The sequence below is a fragment of the Coturnix japonica genome, chromosome 7, assembly GCF_001577835.2.
Source record: "Coturnix japonica isolate 7356 chromosome 7, Coturnix japonica 2.1, whole genome shotgun sequence".
Classification (NCBI taxonomy): Eukaryota; Metazoa; Chordata; class Aves; order Galliformes; family Phasianidae; genus Coturnix; species Coturnix japonica.
In genome coordinates, this window is record NC_029522.1 from 6,646,965 (window position 1) to 6,665,441 (window position 18,477).

General features: G+C 40.9%; 1 protein-coding gene and 1 long non-coding RNA gene across 10 annotated transcripts in view; one reads left to right on the forward strand and one right to left on the reverse strand.

Annotated features, from left to right (window-relative positions):
• The window catches only part of KANSL1L (KAT8 regulatory NSL complex subunit 1 like), a 56,983-nt gene that overhangs the window by 10,236 nt on the left and 28,270 nt on the right, over positions 1 to 18,477 (reverse strand). For 8 of the 9 annotated variants that reach the window (XR_001556359.2, XR_001556362.2, XR_001556358.2 and 5 more), the window contains 4 exons: positions 16,312 to 16,513; positions 5,973 to 6,135; positions 2,345 to 2,455; positions 1,844 to 1,981 (listed from right to left, as the gene is read on the reverse strand). Coding sequence is in view for 1 of the 9 variants with exons in the window: in XM_015867946.2 (XP_015723432.1) it covers positions 1,844 to 1,981; positions 2,345 to 2,455; positions 5,973 to 6,135; positions 16,312 to 16,513 (614 nt within the window). In the remaining 8 variants the exon portion in view is untranslated. The remainder of the gene's footprint in view (positions 1 to 1,843; positions 1,982 to 2,344; positions 2,456 to 5,972; positions 6,136 to 16,311; positions 16,514 to 18,477) is intronic. The other variant, XR_001556360.2, reaches the window with a different exon arrangement.
• LOC107316460 lies at positions 1,971 to 7,500 on the forward strand. The gene is made up of 2 exons (XR_001556366.2): positions 1,971 to 2,080; positions 6,196 to 7,500. It is a non-coding gene; the product is annotated as an uncharacterized LOC107316460 (long non-coding RNA).

The following is an 18,477-nucleotide window of genomic DNA, read 5'->3' on the forward strand; positions in this document are numbered from 1 at the left end:
CAGAAACCATCCCAGACTACACACAGCAAATCCAATCAGACCTAGAAGAATGTTCCCAGCATCCCCTCAGAGTGCTTCATCTCTCAGATGAGCCAGTCTCTAACTGACAGATCCCTCCTGGATAAATGGGCAAACAATGAAACTAAACTGGCATTGAGGCTAACAAACAAAAGTAGTTCCTCCATCTCCACGCGTGGTTTCTTCTACCACTGGCCCACTGCTCCAGACAAATCCTAATTCCCCTTTACTCTTATTTCATCTCAGTGGAAGCAGCATTTAGGGGGATTCAGAAGTTAACCACCAGTGTTCTGCTTTCCTTCGAGCTTGATGCCCACGTGGAAACAAAAAGAGAATGAACTGACAACTAATAAAAAGAAGCAGACAATTCCAACTTGGGAGGTAAGAAAAACAGCTAAATCAGATCCTACACCCAAACAACACAGGCCAGGTCATGAACTCGCATCTGCCAGGCAGCGCTGCAGCTCCCCGGTGCACAGCTTTTATTTTTGGCCTTGTTCATCAGGCTGACCTTCCCCATGGATAATTTCTCCTAGACAGAGCCCAAATTAGGAATAAATATGTAGTACTACACCCATAGCACTAATAAACTAGAACTGCTGCTGCTACTCACTATACCACAAAGCAGTTCTCTAGAATTGGGAAACTATGATCCTTATGATAAAAGATAGGTTTTTTTCTTCTGTTACCTCAAGTAGCCAAATACTATAGCAGAGGACTAATTGTGCAAAAGGTTTATATCGAGAGGTTCTTTCCTTGGTGCTCCCAGTATCTCCAGTAGTTGCTCTCAGTGTGCACGACAGCCCACTTGGGAAGCAGCGTGATCACAAGGAGTGCTGGGTCAGCACCTGCCTTTGAGGGGTAGGTTGATAAGCAGCTTGGCTTTCTTCTTCTTAAGAGATGATAATTTTTGGTTAAATTATCTCTGTGGCAATTTCCACACCCCCACCTGTGTTCCTCTGCGTGGATTACAGCTTTACCTGGATCCACGTAGAAGTGGATTTTCCCATCATGTTAACTGATTTTCTTTCCTAGGAGACAGTTTACACTAATATAGTTTGCCTTCTTACTTATAATTTTTCCTTCTATCTTTTTGGAGGAATTTTGCCAAACGTTTTCCCAAAGTTCACATAAATGAATCTGTAATAGAACTTGTTAGATTTTACATCCCATTAGCCTGGAGAAGTAAGATGCTATTTACATCTACACAGTTGTGCTGAATTTCCTGTCTACATGATCACATTGCTCTATGTGGCTCTATAGAAATTTCAAAGCAGCTTCTATTAATTTACGTGTTGATGAAGCTGAGATTCAGTAGCTTAAAATATAAAAGGTAACAAGAGTGAAAACACTAATTATAAGCAGTGGTTACCCACAAGTCCTCCTAAGAGCCAGGAAGGAAGCCAGAACCACAAGTGACAGTACACAAGAAATGAAGCACTGCTGACCAAAGATGCCAGGAATAGTAAATGTTTGGCTGGGCACATGATTTGACGGATAACTTTGTGATTAATCTGCTTCAGTAGGCTACTATAAAAAATTCATCATGAAAATAATGACACCCAGCATTACAAAAGCACACTGGGACTGCTCAGCAGCTTCCTTAGAGAGTATCCAAAAAAGAAAGCAATACAGAAGCTTGTCTCCTTCTGCAATACACACCGAAGATAAAAAAAGAGAAGGATTACGGTGCTTCACAATAGCACAGTACTTCTCCAGGCATTTTAAGTCCATTCCTTCACTCCTGAAAAGTGACAAACTCCTTTAGACAGTACATACACTTTAACAAACAGAACTGCCTTAAACAACACAGGTTTTCTCTTACCCACTGCTGTCTCACTTAGATGTCTTTTCTTTCTTCCTTCCGACAGCTGCTCAGATGTTCCTGACACTGATTGAGATTTGGAATTAGATAAACAGCTATTGTTCCATCGTTTAAGAGCAACATTACGATGATTATAGTCTACAACAGAAAAAGCAAATATCAAGTGAACTTCTCCATGGCAGCAATTCCAGGCAGTCTCACCCGGTGAACTACTTACAGCAGAAAGGCAAACTTCAGGTGAGGATGCAAATATTACAAACACTGCAGTGGGGCACCTGTGTTTGCAGAGTCCAAACTCCCTGCACTTGTACTGGTGCCCTCCTGATGGGATCACTTCAGCATAACTGCAGTACCTGTGTTCTAGAGATTCCTCTTCCACCTAAATCCCTGGCCAGTTACCTTCCCTGGTAACTGCTTTTGTTACATTTACAAACTGAACACTTTTGGAACAAACTCACGAAAATCAGTCTTGCAAACATTGCAGTATTTTGCCTTACATACCATTTTCTGGAGCTATTTTAAATTCCACTCCAGGATACGAGGCATCAGCAGGTTCTCCCTTGATGTCATCCTTCCTTAACAATGTTTCAAAGTATATGTGAAGAGGAATATCTAAAATAGATAATCCAAACAAAACAAGGTTTAGATGGCAGCCAATGAAATAATGGAATATGTGTCATCACTAGAGGTCTAGGAATCAATTTCCACAACACTATATAGTATCATCTATGAGCACTGCAGCTGCCTTGAGTCCTGTGACTCATAAAATGGCACAGCTCTGAGAACTGCTCACTGCAGAATCTGCAGTTCCTTGACACTGTCAATCTGGACACAGTCTAGGTAAACGTCTGAAGCTGGCAAAAGCCCAAAGGAAAACCTGATTACCGTACCATTTCAAAGGTGTGTGTTTTGCATACATAAACAAAAAATTCTCATCAAGATAATGATTGCACATGTGCATCTAAAACAAGTATTACATAAGATGGGCAGTTAGGCTTCAGCAGCGCTGCCCAGAGAGCTGTGCGTGCCCCATTCCTGGAGGTGCCCAAGGCCAGGCTGGATGGGGCCCTGGGCAGCCTGAGCAGGTTGGAACTGGATGGGCTTTAAGGTCCCTTCCAACACAAACCATTCTATGATTCTAAGATAATCTCCTGTAACTGCTGAGAGGTAAGACATGAAGGTACCTTTCTTTCTGCTAGTAGAAAGTGAGTTATAGCATGGTAGAAACAAGTCAATTTTTAGCTGTGAACCTACACTGCCACCTGTGCCAACAGAGCCATGATGCTTAAGTGGTTACAAACCCTCCTGCACTATGAGCTTTTATGGACCAGTAATTAAATTCAAGGTAGGACTTAACTGATGCTTCTCAACAAACTGCAGTGTGGGCACTCTGTGGATTAACTTCTTTAGTCTTCAGTAGCAAAGTAGTAAATTCAAGGTTGTCTTACTCTGGAATAAACTATGTCTATACCTGCTGTGACTCCGGAACTGATGTTCATGAAAACAAGCTCTGGAGAATAAAATGAGAGAAAGAGTGGGGTCCTCCCCTCTTGACTAATTCCGCACTAAGCGCAGCACGATGAAGAGCACACAGGGCACTTTCCCTATAATCTACAAGGCCTTTGGTTCAGCCTTTTGGGTACAAGCAATTAACGCTTTTCAAATTGCTACTGCTGAGAGCTTAGAGGTAATTTCAAGATACATTCCTTCTTTCTCTCTGGCAAAGGCTACAGCAGGAAATGTAATTCATTTCCTGAGGGAGTTCTAACCAAGAATTAGTCTGCAAAACATCTCAAGTGGTAAGGAATTTAGCCACTGTTGTTAAGACAGGAAGGCTTAAGAAAAATAGGTCACTGTAAGAAAGGCCTTTCTGGAAATAAAAGAAAAAAGAGAAATTAAGTAGAAAGAAATATGTCAACATAAGAAGCAGGCTTGACAGCTATTACATTCAGAGGACTGAGCACAGAGCCACAGGGTGGGCATTAAATTATTTCTGTTTACATACAACCACAGCCTCACATGCCTTGAGGACTTGCCAGGACAGAACCTTTCAACGTATTTTGCTCACTAAAAAGAACAAATTATTTCAATTTGATACTGATCTAAGTAGGTATTTAGGTCTCCAGATCAAAGCTGACCTGCAAAAGGTTTTCCTTCCCCCAGGGTTTTTGGCACGTTTCCTATTCTACCTCTGAGTAAAATGTAAAGAAGGTCTGAAAAGTTTATTAGTCATGAAGTTCATGTAAAGGAAAAAAAACCCAACAACAACTCTTGATTTCTTCCTGAAGAACAACCTCACTGTCTCAGAGATTGTTTATTATGTGCTTCTATCCCTTAATTTAAAAGGGCAACAGCATTATCCACAAACAAGGTGCTAAAGCACCAGGCCCAGTGTCTGAGATAAAAACTACAAAGTTCCATCTGTCAAAGTGTAAGCTTGGAAATCACTTCTATGCTCAAGGTATGATGTGATCACTTGCTCTTTTTTATTAAATACCCTTCATAATCTCTTAAGACTGGGATCCATAATACCATTACACATCCTGAAGCAAGCAAGTCCAATTGCACAGTGTCATTACCTCACCTGCAAATGATTCCCCTTTGAAATTAAGAAATAAAAATAAAAACATAGGTACAAGGACATCTGAATCTCGTATTGAATCCCTCATCACACACTGAAAAATCTAATCCTCAGAGCTGCAGAATATGACAATACCAATAATATGTTCTAACAAACAGAGGAAATTAAAAAGAAGGCCTTCTGTTGACAAACTCTTTTTATTCAGAAGAAAGTGATAAAAGATGTAGGGATACCACGAGTTGTATTTTAAGAGAAGTTATCCCTCTGGGAAGAGTTAACTAAGGAAGCTGCAAAGGAGACATGAAAGTGAATCACACTACTGGATCCAAGTGGAAAATTTCTAGCATACACTCACAATAATTACTTGATATAAATGGCAGATAATTAACAGTCCTCCTGACGAGGAGAAGACAGCAAAGTGCACAGAGCGCAGTCCAGAGCAGGAATCTATGCTCCCTCTAAAGCAAGGAGTGTGTCCAAGTAGTCCAGCACTCTTATCCTGTCTTATCTATTACTAGCAAGGCTAAGGTTCCTGGAAAGAGGATAAATATTCCTCAAAAAGAAAGATGTCCTTGGTATCAGAATAACATTTTTCTTCTTTCATTCTGGCAAAGTGACCTACAGTATCCACAAGGCAATCAATAGCCTTTCAGTTTCTCTTATTTTCATGATGATTAGAGTTTGTTTTCTTTTCTGATGGATTTCCATCATTCTTGTCAAACTTCCTAGTTTCCCCTAAGACTAAGCCAAGAATGAAGGCAAGGGGCACAGCCCATTTAGAGATCCCTGAACAGGTATCTAAAGAAACACTGACAAAAGCCACCCAAAACATGCACTGTGGTCAGCAGTCCTTGCTCAGAAGCTGAGGCAAAGAAACAACTTCATTAGTTACACAAACTGGCACCGAGCAACCCAGGAACAGTGCAGGGACAGCTCTCCACTGTAGGGATTATTTTGTGGCAAAGAAGCCCTCATTACAGCAGGATTCCCGTACTACTCAGCAAAAAGGAGGTTTTGTCTAAACTGCAAAACAACAAAAAAATCACCTACAAAAGAAATTGAATACTATGAATCCCTTCTGCAAACAACAGCACTGGATGTGGTAACCTGGAAGTGCAAGCTGCACTTTCAGAGCAAGGAAGAGACAGAGACAACATCTGCATTATTGGTTAAAAACATTTAAAGAATGAGATGTCAGAAATCATTAATATCAGCAACCACCAAAAAGGCTGGTTATCACTAAAATAATCAACAAAACCTAAAGAAACTTTCTGAGCTGAGTGCAAAGGGCCCGAGCACAAATTTTTCCTAGACCACACTTTCTTAGCTGCAATTGCTTTATTGCTATGGGAAATTCAGGTGTGTTTTTCATTATCAGCATGAAACTACGATTTTCCTTCAGCCTAAACACATGGTCTGCCAGTAGGAAGTTTTCTGTAAGAACGATGTCCTATAAAAAATTCAGTCTGTGGGAAAGTTAGTCCATAAACTGCACAGCTCTCATAAGCACACAACCCTCTGTGGAGGCATGGAGTTTGGGTTACTTACCTGAAGGGAATGATAGGACTGGATGGAAGGAAGAGTCCAGCTCTTGCACGTAGTCCAGCATTTTAGATTCTGAACTGTACTCGCTGCTGCTCAATGCTGAAGCTGGCACCGCACATGGTAACTGAGTTCTGTACAGATAGGAGGTATCTCTAAATGATGAAGTCTGCATGGAAACAAAGCAGCAAAGGTTAACTTCTCTTTTACTCGCTTAACTTCCCTCCAGCTGGATCAGAAGAATACAAAACCTCAGAGTCACTCTTTGACATGTGAATGGAAAAAGTACTCGCCCAAATGTCAGGTAATCTACATATGACTAACTCTACTGTGGCGCACAATACAAAGAATATAAAAATACTCTTTTTATTAGAGGCCAAGAACAAGCTGTCAGAGTTTGCAGAGCAAAATGTAATTGCTTCCAGTTATTATTCCCATATAATAATCCTATGGTCAAAAAGCTACTTCTCCAGACAATTTGAGCTCATATCTTTTACAGCAAGACAATATTAAATATTTTGTGCATACTATTTACACAAAGGAAGAGGGCAAAGTCCTTACTTTGTTATAACATAAATGAAGGAAGATACAGAACAATAAATGCAGGAGATGGATGCACTGACTGACTAATGGGTAATAAGTGAATTACTACAAAGAGGAGAACTGTGAATTAAGATTAAGATTAATGTAGCTCATTATTTACAAGCCTTTTGAGGCACAGAAAGTAAAATGATGGACTGCACAGAACTGGTAGGTACAGTAGCAAGACAGCATGGCAGAACACAAGAGGAAAGGTCAAAGCAGCAGCATGCAGGCAAAATGCTGAGCTCTTAAAGACAGGAGGATAGAGTGGAACATGGTACTACTAAGCAGTAGTCAAAACAAGCCCATGCTTCAGAATAAGCCACTGCAGGAAAAGAGTGTTGCTGATGCCACTTTCAGCCTTACTAGGTACAGTGAGTAGCAGCCCCAAGAGCACTGATATTTTTAAGGTCATCCATTGCTATTGTGCACACACAAAAAGGAGTTTGTTGCTTTGCCAAATACTGCAGAATCCTAAAATGAGCAGAGAGGAAACAGGAACACTGCGGTATCAGCTTCTCAGTCTAATGCAAGGAGCCACAACTATTGTTTCCTGGAAAAGAATTTCAACTTAACAGACTGTAAGCATGAACGTCACAGCGGTCTTCTTGATTTTCTTAAGACTTTTATGGGAGGAGAGGAAACCAGCCAACAGCTGCATCACAGGGAAGATGATCAAAGAAACTTTACTTGTATTTTTAGTCGTCCTGCTTCCTGAATCCAAGGCATCTCTTTAGCTGCTTCCTCCTGCCTGAGAGACCCCAGGCTGTATTCTAGCAGTGTCACTCATCTGCTAGTGATGCAGTGCTTACATCCACCACACTCTCTCTCTCTAATTACTGTAATCTGTGCTTCTGTGATTTGGCATCAGTATTTGCAACCCACGCTAATCAGAAAATATTAAATTGTTCACCTTTGTACTGCAGGATATATTAAAATCATATGAGCTGCATGTTGTGACAGTGGGGCAGAGGAGACCCTGTGGTTGCGTGGAGTGCCTGCTGTATTTCACATCTTCATCATAAGAAAACATTAACGGTCCCTATGCCACCCTGACCTCCGTAGATGGGTTTATGTGGAATGTTTCAACTTTAATTGGAAATAATTCTTTTCTAGCCCGGGACTCCTTCAAATCAGTGTTGTGTTATTTACCATGTCAGACATATGGGATACTTCTTCTGTTGGACTTTAAACATCCATGAAGTGCTGGCAGGACAGGGACACGTTTGGAAACACTAGAGGGGTAAGTGCTAAAGCGAGCTGAATGTTTCCCATTATACAGACCATTGAAGTAAAGCCTAAAGAGCTTTTACCTTCATGCAGTTTCTAACTTCTGCTTTTCAAAACTGTGCTAAAACCCATTTTCACCAGATATTGTTATTCTGGAATGAATGGGTTTCCTGAATGTCCACTACTTGAAGCTGCTGTTGCACTCACTCTGCTTGAGTTTTTCTTCTGGAAATGAACCCACAGTACAGTTAATGCAGTTGGTTTTAAAAGAAATCCCCCAACACCAATCAGTAAAATTCCCTAGAAAATATATGAGAAAGAGCAACACATTGACACCCAGTCCTTTAGTCCTGACTGACTTTTTCTTGCTTGAATTCACTTCATTTGCAAACACATTTAGAATATAGCTTAAAGCTAAGCCTGCTGAAAAACATGCATAAAACGGTCAAATAACTTCCACAATCACAACCTATTTTCAAACAGTAATAAAAACAAATTGCCAACGTTGGTAAATGCCGCATTCTTTTCCTCATCTCGTCTGTGGTGGGAGCTACAAACCTTCCGCCTGGATTTGTGCATTATTCCTTTGAATGCTCTGGCACCGACACCTCAATAATTCAATCTTTCATTAAGTCACTTCATAATTCAAAAGAACATAAGGACTTAAACAGAAACGAGAGTAGTTTTATTTAAATCCCTCTGAAGTTAGTAGAAAAAAAACCCAAACAAATCTAAAAACAAGCCTGGCAGTGTCTGTGTCCCCAGTTACCAGATCTGGTTTAAATTTCTGTTGCAGTAGTTTTCCACTGGAAAATGCTGAATGAGTGAAATGATGATGTTTGTCAGGAATGTTGATTTAATCAGCTCTTGAAGAAAATAAATCCGAAGCCCTTCGTTCTGCAGTGAGAGCATGCTGCTCATAGAAAGTGCTTCAACCTTAGAGGAAAAAAAAACATGAACTCTGCTGGGGAACTGACCTCTCCCTCATTTCCAGTTCCATGTTGAACAGAGGCTACAACTCAACGTACTGTTGACAGCAGCACAGCAAAAAACAAATCCAGGAAGGCAGCGGCTCACCAACTATAAAAAGCCAACTGGACAAAACCACCCCATAGATAACAGCACCCCAACACAGCAACAAAACGTGGTTTTAAGAAAAACCAGGGCATACAGCTTTCCAAAGAGAGGCCTCTGTGGCATGCCTGGCTACAATGCCAACATTTCAGAAGGCAAAAAAAGATATTACTGAACTCTTATCATTTCTTCCCCTGCTATCCTATACCTTACACACCTAAGGAACCATCTTTCTTCACAGCTGAAATACAAAACCTCATGCTTCCTGAGCTGAAGTAGATATGAAGAATAACATTACATTAGGTTAATTCCATTATGGAGAAGAAAATACACTGTACTTAAGAGGAAATCAGAAGTGTGTGGCCTTTAAATATTAAACTAAAATAGCAGCTCTTTTAAACTTCATGACATACAGTGTCACCAAGAGAATCTGATTTTTAAAGAGCATTATGAATTTTAATCTTCTTGTTTTTTGTTGTTTTTTTTTATTAGTACTATCTTACTAGCTCGCAGAAAATACAGTGAGCCATTTATTTTGATATCCAAAAAAATTTTTGCACTTGCTTGTGATAAACAGATTCATTAGACAAAATATGATGGGTATGTGCCAGTACTGCAGAGGGTTCAGAAAGCTGGGCAGTACCAGCCAACCACCTTTCTGCAGAGAGAAAAAGGTCTGCATCCACAAAGCGTGCCATAATTGAAGAGAAAACCATTCTGTGCTCCTAGTTAAGACTCGTGAAGTGAATACTCACTTCATGGTTTCAGCTACTCATTGCTGAAACTCCAGCCATTTTTGGAAACAAGCCGAAGTGTAACAGTACAACAGAGAGCCACAGTTCAATTACACCAATGGGTATGAATCCAGCAAGTTAATTAAGTCAGCTCAAATACACTCTGCTGAATATCTGTCACGTCTGCTTCTGATTACTCTTATAAGCCTGAAAAAGGAAAGGAAAAAGGATATATTCTCCCTACACACACAGACTCAAAACTTTCCAGCAACGTCAAAGAGGAGCCATGTTTGTCAATATTAAATGCTGTTCTTCAGTAAATAAGTAGCCAGCTACATTGCAGAGGCTTACCTGCGGGACATGAGAGAACCTCTGTGTGGATGGCTAATATCTTAGAACACACCGTAGTGCAGGGAGAAGACAGGAAAAGCATTTCAGACACCCCTTCATGGTGCCTAACAGGTAGTGTCAAAGATGCGTACTGCCTTAGAGAACCTCCCTACCAGATTAAGCTCCTGGAGAGGACCTTTCCCACATGCTTGCCTGCAATCCACACGTAGGTCAGGAGCAGCACAGCAAGTTGCCCCAGGATGTGAACACATCAGCCTGCCTGTGGTCCCTCTGAAGTTGATAATAAGGATACAGCAGCACATCCTGTGGCAGAAGTTTGTTCTTCCAGGAAGAGAACTGAAGGAAACTGACTTTCATAAAAGACAGAGCACAAACTACTCAGCATCCAGCTTGTCTCAAATTAGGATTCTGATCAGTGTCATAAAGGGATCGGTATCTTCCCCATTCCTGTAGACCACCCACCTCTCAGAAGTATAAATTAGCTTAGTTCTTTCAACCCTGTTGTAAGCCAATGGGAGATGGACTTTCACCTGCTCTGTGGGAAAGGTATGCTGTCCTAAAGATCCTGAAACAAAGAGCTTTTGTTGAAGAAACAAATCAATTGAAAAAATCAAGGTCAGTGATTAATTTTTGACCAATTAAATAAACCCAAAGAAGAAAAAGACTTTTTAACCCTGAGGATATGTTTTGTAAAAATGCTGTCTAGACATCAGGAGTAGACGTGATCAGTAAAACACTACAGAAATACCATAACAAGCTAAAACTGCACAACTGTTAAAAGCACACTTCACTGTGGAAAAGAGAACTTTCAGACCGCCTGGCTTAACATAAACCTGACAGAGACAGATTATGTTTTACTGGCAATAGCTCAAGCAGTTCCCTCTTCCTTCCTCCCCAGCAGACAACAGTCTTGTCACACATTCAGAATAGTTGAATGCACAGGAATGCTACATTTTCTCCAGGCAATATTTATTGGTTTGGGTTTCTTTTTCTCGTTTTACTTTTATACATACACACACACACACACACACACACACACACACACACACACACTTTCATATATATAAATATGTATATTGATAGATATACACGACATATGTGTGTGTTTATATGAAAGTATGTATGCTATACTTACTATAGTACTATATTTACATGTATATTTACTTTATATATATATAAACTTCCAGAGTTAGACAGTGATTTTATCAACTAGCAATTTAATTTACAAACTTGGTAAGCCATAACCAAGGAACTGTACCCCCACACCAGAAGGCTGACGTCCCCTCAGAGGTATACCACTTTCACTAAAGCAGGGTACATCCCCTTTTTGAAACCTCTTTGCAAGAGACTTGGCACCACAACAACATTCCTTGTATTCACAGCCTTTGAGAAGCCAGCAATGCCAGTGAGCTATGCAGAGGCAGGTGGCAGAGCCAATATCTAGGGATACCAATGAGAGGAATGACAACCAGTGGACTCCTTTCATTGCAACTAAGGAGAAATGGCCACAAACTTTCTAGCTGGCTAGTGAATAAAATGCTTGATAGTTACTATTCTACACAGAATTTCTCAGCAGCCGCTTGTTTCATTTGTTCTGTCTGTGTCTGTGTACAGACCGAGTGAGCTAGAGAAACCAGCAATTGTCACTTCGCTTCTATCTGTAGAAGACAACAGCTTGGATTTTGGGTGGTCCTGTGCAGAGCCAGGAGTTCAACTCTATCCTTGTGGGTCCCTTCTAACTCAGGATATTCTATGATAAAAGTCACACACAATTCACCTGCAAATAACATGGCACAACAACATGGGACAATCTGGCAGAGGAAATGGAAGTGTGTTGCTACAATGCTCGCCTCGGTTCCTGGCTTTCAGAGTGTTGGCAACTCTGCAAATTTACATTCCAGTTTTCTTTATGCGTGACTCAGTCCGCACAACCACCATCTTCCTCCAGCAGGTTGGGATATAGAATAGAAATTTTCAGCTTAAAAAGAAACAACGCAGTGCTCCAGAACCCTGCAAAGAACTGGAGAGGACCAAATGTTAGAGCACTTAGATCTCACTCCTCTTTTGCCTCTTACCTTTAGTTATTACTCTGTAATGTTTTAATGGGTTAAGCCGCTACCTGGTCCCAGTGACATCTCTTGGTAAAGCAACTCTCAACCAAACTAAGTGAAACTAATGCCATTAGTTAGGATGTGAGAAACAAAATGTCCTGGCAAAACACAATCCTTGTTATGAAAGAAACCCTGCAACGAACAACACAGATTAAGTACATTCTAGTAAACAGCACGGCACATCAGCTAAGCAGAGACCTCTCTGAGACTGTCTGAGTAGCAATAAAGCTTATTGGCTGCTTTTAAATAAGCTTACCAGAAATTCTGAGATCTCTAAGATATATTTAAATCCTTCAAGTTTGGGCAAAAATAACAAAGCCAGAGGCAGGGATATTCCAGGTCCTCACTGCAGGAAGGATATCTGCAGGTGCACTCGGGTATTTGACACTGGAGAATCCACAGTGGGTGTGGGTAGAAAAGAAATTCTAAAAGCAACAACCACTGGGAAAAGATTCAACAGCAGCTCAATGCTTCACATGAAGCAATCTCAGGATTGCAGCCCCCATCCACAAGCACGCATCCTCCTCCTACAACATGGCTGCAGTTTATTCCTCTGTGTTACCCCATACAAATGTTTGTAACATTCATTCAGAACTCTTGCTGCAGAGATGTGTCACTACAATCACATTGTCCACTCTGAAACAAACTGCATCCCAGGGTTTACTGCGCGCATGGATTATTTTGAGTGGCTTGTGCACTGACTCACAATCAAGAAATGGCCTACATTCTTACTAAGATATTTAGATCATGAAAGAAGACAGATACAAAACAGATAGCACTGTCAGAAGATGACTCACGGATCATCTTGTTCACTCATTCTGAATTAGTGGACAAGCGGATTTGTCCCCAAAGGATGTCTCATGTTCCTGAGGATACTGGATGGTGGCAGATAAGCCAAACAGCCCACATCCTGTTTTATTTATCCCCACTGCAGTCCAGCTATCATGTTGATCTGGAAGATCTTCTCGAGTTGCAGACAATTTCAAGGATTCATCTCCTTTTGCACTGGTAATTACGTAAGCTCTGTGCTTTCTTTTAGATACTCTTCTGCGTAAGCATGATCTCAAATACAGGAGTAGGGGAAGGAGTTTTCTTCTGAGATGAAACATAGCAAAGCAGAGGACAGTACGGGGCATCTCTCAACAGGCACTGGGCAGATACTACGTCACTAAATACACAAACTGTTGACAGCACTGTAAATGTATGCGGCACAGCAGTAGATAGAGAAAAAATGTGGCTCTCTTCCCAGTGACCTTATGAACCAACAGACGGGATAGCAGTTCAACTTCATACTTCCCTTTCCTAACATGCGTGTTGGGTGCTGCAGGGGAGAATGAACTTCCCAAAAGAATCTGAAGAGATGTGAAGGACAACACTGTGAATGCCATTGGATAAACAAGGAGTATACAGTCAGTCATCTGTTCTGACAAAAACAAATTCCTCAAAGTTAAGCCAACATTTCTTACATCTCCTCAACATGGACAGCCTGCATTTTGCTCTGACTTCTCTAGCCAGAATTCTTTAGTTCTCATTCACTCGGGTCCCTCAGCAGAGCAGCACTGCCCACCAGCACAGCCTGGCACTCAGTAGCGCTGAGGCTGGCTGAGGATGTTCAGAAGATTGCATCTTCTCAGACACAGGCAAGCTGGTCTCTGTTAACTGCACAGCTGCTGCAGGGACAAGGCAGCAAGTCTTCCTTAGCTCCAGCCTGCTATCAAGCTAATGTCCTTAAAGAAATGGGAGTCTGCAGACACCATGGTACCACAAGCCATATAAATACCTAAAACCTGAGAAAATACAGGAGAACAACGTGCCAGAGGCAGCACAGTAACACTGTATTAAAAATCCAGATCTTTTCCATGTTGCTAAGGAATAACTCAGTTTTCTAGGAAAGGCAGAGGAAATTTGTTGGATTACTATTTGGGATATAAATGCATTTTGAAAGGAAATCAATCCCAGCGGCTGTTTCCAAATTGCAGCCTTACCCCCTGTCTAATCTACAGCTCAATCCAGGTTGATACCCAGCATTCTTGCATTTCAAGCTGAACAATCTCATCAACAGCTGGGTAACCAAGTGTAGCAAATGCAGCACTAAGAAAGTGACAGAGCCTGTCAGAATGAAATTTCTTCAATGAAACAATACTCTTTCGATGGCTCCTAATTGAAAGACCTGATAGCTACTTAGGTTTGATTGTCAGAACATGCTGAAAACGTCCAATCCAATTTTATCACTCGTTTCCCCAGCAGGATCACTGTTATTCTGTTTTCACCCAACATCGTATGTGCCTTTGTTAACTGCTTTACCTTAATTTTGAACATTTTAATTGAGTTTGGCACTTGCATGAAGTCTGAAACTGACAGCTTGATTGCTGACACCACCTATTTTCTTCAGGAACGTGAGCAGACTCTCTCTGTAGCACGACATAGTTCTCCACGCAGCCTTTTGGTAAACTCTGCATGTAGAAAGCGAAGTATAACCACATACTGTGCCGAGCCACAGTAAGCAAAAATTGTACAACACGTACAGTCAGCCATGACAAGCTGGCAATGATTTTACAAACACTTAGAGGCAGGCTTCTGATTGTAAAGCTGAAGAAGGTGCATTTGAACTGCAGTCTTAGTGCACACATTTCCAGTATCTTTCGACAGCATCCAAGCTGCCTGGCCACCAGACACCCTGAAGATGCTGAGATTCAGAGTCAATAAGCAGATCACCAGGCAAGAGCTGCAAACTAACTGATCTCTCCTTCTATCTATGAGGTCCATTACTAAAGCTCATCAGCTGTAAAACTGAGCCTGAGGTATTTGGAAAGCAGCCTAGAGATTCCAAACCAATTAGGTTTTGGATCCCATCACTGCAGAAAGAATATTAAAACTTCAGATATGTCCTGAATTCCAGAATTTTAGACTGAAATTGTTTTAACATGGCATCAAAATTGGCTTCCATTTAACTATTGCTAAAGGCTCCTCTGTAAAGATGGGAATGCTCATTTTGTTGGAGGGAGAGTGAAAGTGGTCACTGTTAAACAGAAAGCTGCACTTCTGTTCCTTAAACTCTGTGAGGCCTCTCTGATAAAGCATTTCCTACAGGAGTTTTTACTGCCAAAGACAGAGATGTCTTTGGACATCTCTGCATCTTCAGTACAGAGACACTGGAGGTGGATTAATATATGGAAACCCAGCACCAGAAATGTACAAATCACAGAGCACGCACAGAATTACTACAGCTCCAACATCTGAAGCCTTCAACGATTACTTAAATACAAGTCCCTTCTGATTATGGTTTGTAAAATAATGATGATCCAGAGCAGCTCAGCTCTACAGCAGGCTGAAGATGAAGGTGTAACTCTGCTTTGTATTCCCACCACTGGGCTGCAGATATGATTTTTCTGTTCACAAGCTTCTGCTGCAGAAGGTGCTGAATCAGCATGCTCAGATAACATCCTTGCAGGGGAAACTTCTTCCCCAGACCACTGGTACATTTAGTATTTTCTAAGAAGTTAGCAGAGAAGACACAGAAACTGCTGTGATTGTAGCACTGCTTCTAAAAGACCAAGTATGAAGAAATTACAATCACTTTGGATTCACATTGCTTTAAAGAATTCATACTGTCTCTGCTCCCAAATGGCTGCCTTAAGCATTACAGCTAAACAAATTCATTATATGCTACTAACAGCAGTATGCTATTAATAACAGATGTGAACAGATATACCTTGTCTTGCATAACAGTGTTTTATCCCTCATTTTAAAATATGAATTCCTTCGTAATGCAGAAAGTTCTTAAGAGTTTTAAAGCATTCGTGAAACACCATGGAAGAAGTAATGTATCTAATCGGGAACAGCATAAAAAGGAAACAAGATTAAGATATTGCAACTTAATTTCCTAGAAAATAATGAGCCAGCAGCTGTGTAAACTTTCCTGTAGTTAAAGCAAATATTCTGATAACAAGCAGGCAGCTGATTTACACCGAAGTCTGTTTCCTCAGCAGTCAAGCCTCCCAAAGAAAATGCTGCGTTGTCTTCTGACTAGATTTTAAAGACAGCCAGGCAACAAGTTCATTTGAAAAGCAGGATTCTGAGCAAACTTTGATTTTTATGTTCAACTCATCAACTCTGAGCTCCTGCTGGCACACCTCTATGCTCCCTGAGAGTAACACATAAACAACACATGCACCATTCTTCTGACACACCGGAAAGGCACATGCAGACTCCAGCAGCTGGACTCTGCTCTTGTATCCTGAAGAGAGAGATGCAAAGACCTACCTGCTGATTCCAGTCATAGGCACCGTGCATTCTGTAGAGTTTTCTCTTCTGGAAACTGTGAAGTGGCCTTGTTCGGGCAGATGTGCTGACATTAGTCACAGAGAAAGATCTTAGTCTTGTCCTGTCCCTTCTTCTTTTCTTGATGTGCTGATGATCAAGCAACCAGTTGCTCGAAGACGATACTTCCCTGTTGTCTGAAGCCCTGCAGTTTCATAATTAATGAGAGAATAAATACAAAAAGTTAAATATGCTCCATGTGCACCAGCCAAGATTTCAACCTCTGATTAGCATTAGCCACCTAGTTCTAAGAGAACGTTATACACACTGAAGTATTTCAGGATACTGCTTCAGGAAAAGCATCCATGTGTTTTGTTTGCTCTTTGATTAAGTCTGTGGTCTATCACAAAAAGAAATGCATCATTTTTGCTAACTTTTCTAACAGTTCTTGTCTTTTTCCAAATTCAAGAGCTCTCCCCAGTGCTTCTAATACCTATGAACTCCAAGTTACAACTATTATTTCTCTACAAACCTGCACTCCACACAAAGCAACAGTTGTGCTACTACACAGAGATGCAGAATCTTGCCTACACACTTTAAGATTGTCTTGTTTTTTGTTTGTGAACTGAAACTTCAGTAAACCTTTATAAACTACTGCTGACCCCTTGTAGGGCTGCAAACCACTGCAAAATGTCTGTATCAAAATCAGGAATTCTGCTACTTCAGTTTAAGCAATACAGTGCCATCAAATGCACTTCATCTTCCCAGGTATCCCAATCTTATTTTGTCTCTGTAGCAACATCTGCCTTCAGAGATGAAGGTGTCCTGCTAAAATCCTTAAGTGTGCATTTATTTTTGCAATACTGAAGACCTTGACTGCAAATGTGAACTGCCCAAGAAGTGCAAGCACATGTGATATCTCAGCCTTGGGTCATAACAGGCCATCTATCTGCAGGAATGATTATTTTCTCTGCATGAATGGTTATTCTCTTTCATGAACTTTATCTGGTAGGATACAGCTTTATTAGAAAACTTCTAACATGCAATAAAACATGGAAAAGACTTTATTACAGGGTTGTTTCTCAATCTATTTGAGAAGTAACTATCTACTGACGGTACATTTTTTACTAAAGAGAAGCGCTTATTACAAAAGCTTGATTAAACACCATCCCATGCTGCGCTGCTGTGGCAGCGATGTTTTATTGGCACGAATCTGAACTATTCTTTTGACACATCAAACCCCCCAACAAGCAGTACGTACCCAATGAAAAATGTGCTAATTAAAAGAAGAATGGTATGGATATAGAGGAACACACTAGTAAGTGCCAAGACAAAGCCCAGAGCATTGAAGCATGACATTCTTGATGCAAATGCTGAACTTTACAGCTTGAGAAAGAAATACAATATTGCAAGACCATGCAAAAGTTCCATTGAAGTACCTCCTCTGAATGCTTAAAAACTTTTGTTCCATTCTTATCTGCCCTGACATCAGAGAGTGCCAAGACCAGTTTCTGAACTTCCACTATCTCCCCCTTACATGAAAAACAACTTGGAAAGGAGCATTAGCACAAAAAGCTCCTCAGTCTCAATTTCTGCAATTGCAGCCCTTGTTCTGCTGTGCCGTGTAGGTCACTGATAATCTCTCTGCAGCCTTTTCCAGCTGCTCTGTTTACCCTCCTGTGCCTTCCAGGAATGCTCAGCTCCTTTTTCAGATGAAGCAGGGCTCTCAGTTCTGTGGTTTGGAGCTGCATTACACAGCAATACCTTTTTCCTGCCACTCATGTGAACAAGCTTCCAAGTCAAGGCTGCAGTTATCCATGTATTTAGATTTTCATGTAGTATGCTTTTCAAAACAGGATTCTACAGAAAAGCAGAGGTGGATGTGAAATTCCTATATTTGCTGAAACACTCCTTTCAGAACTTCTAGATGGACCTGTCTTGCACTGCAGACTAGATGCAGAACAGAGACCTTACAGAATGCAGATATGCACTGGAAGCCACGGGACAGGCTCCATTTGTTCTGAACTAAAGATTTTTTTCCACTCCCCTCTCTTGATAAGGAAGCAATTCCATTAAGGAGCTGCTTCTATGAAGATTTACCTTCATCTGGCTGATCTTTGGGTCCAGATTTAATGGAGAATAGGCTACATTAAAAAAAAAAAAAAAAAA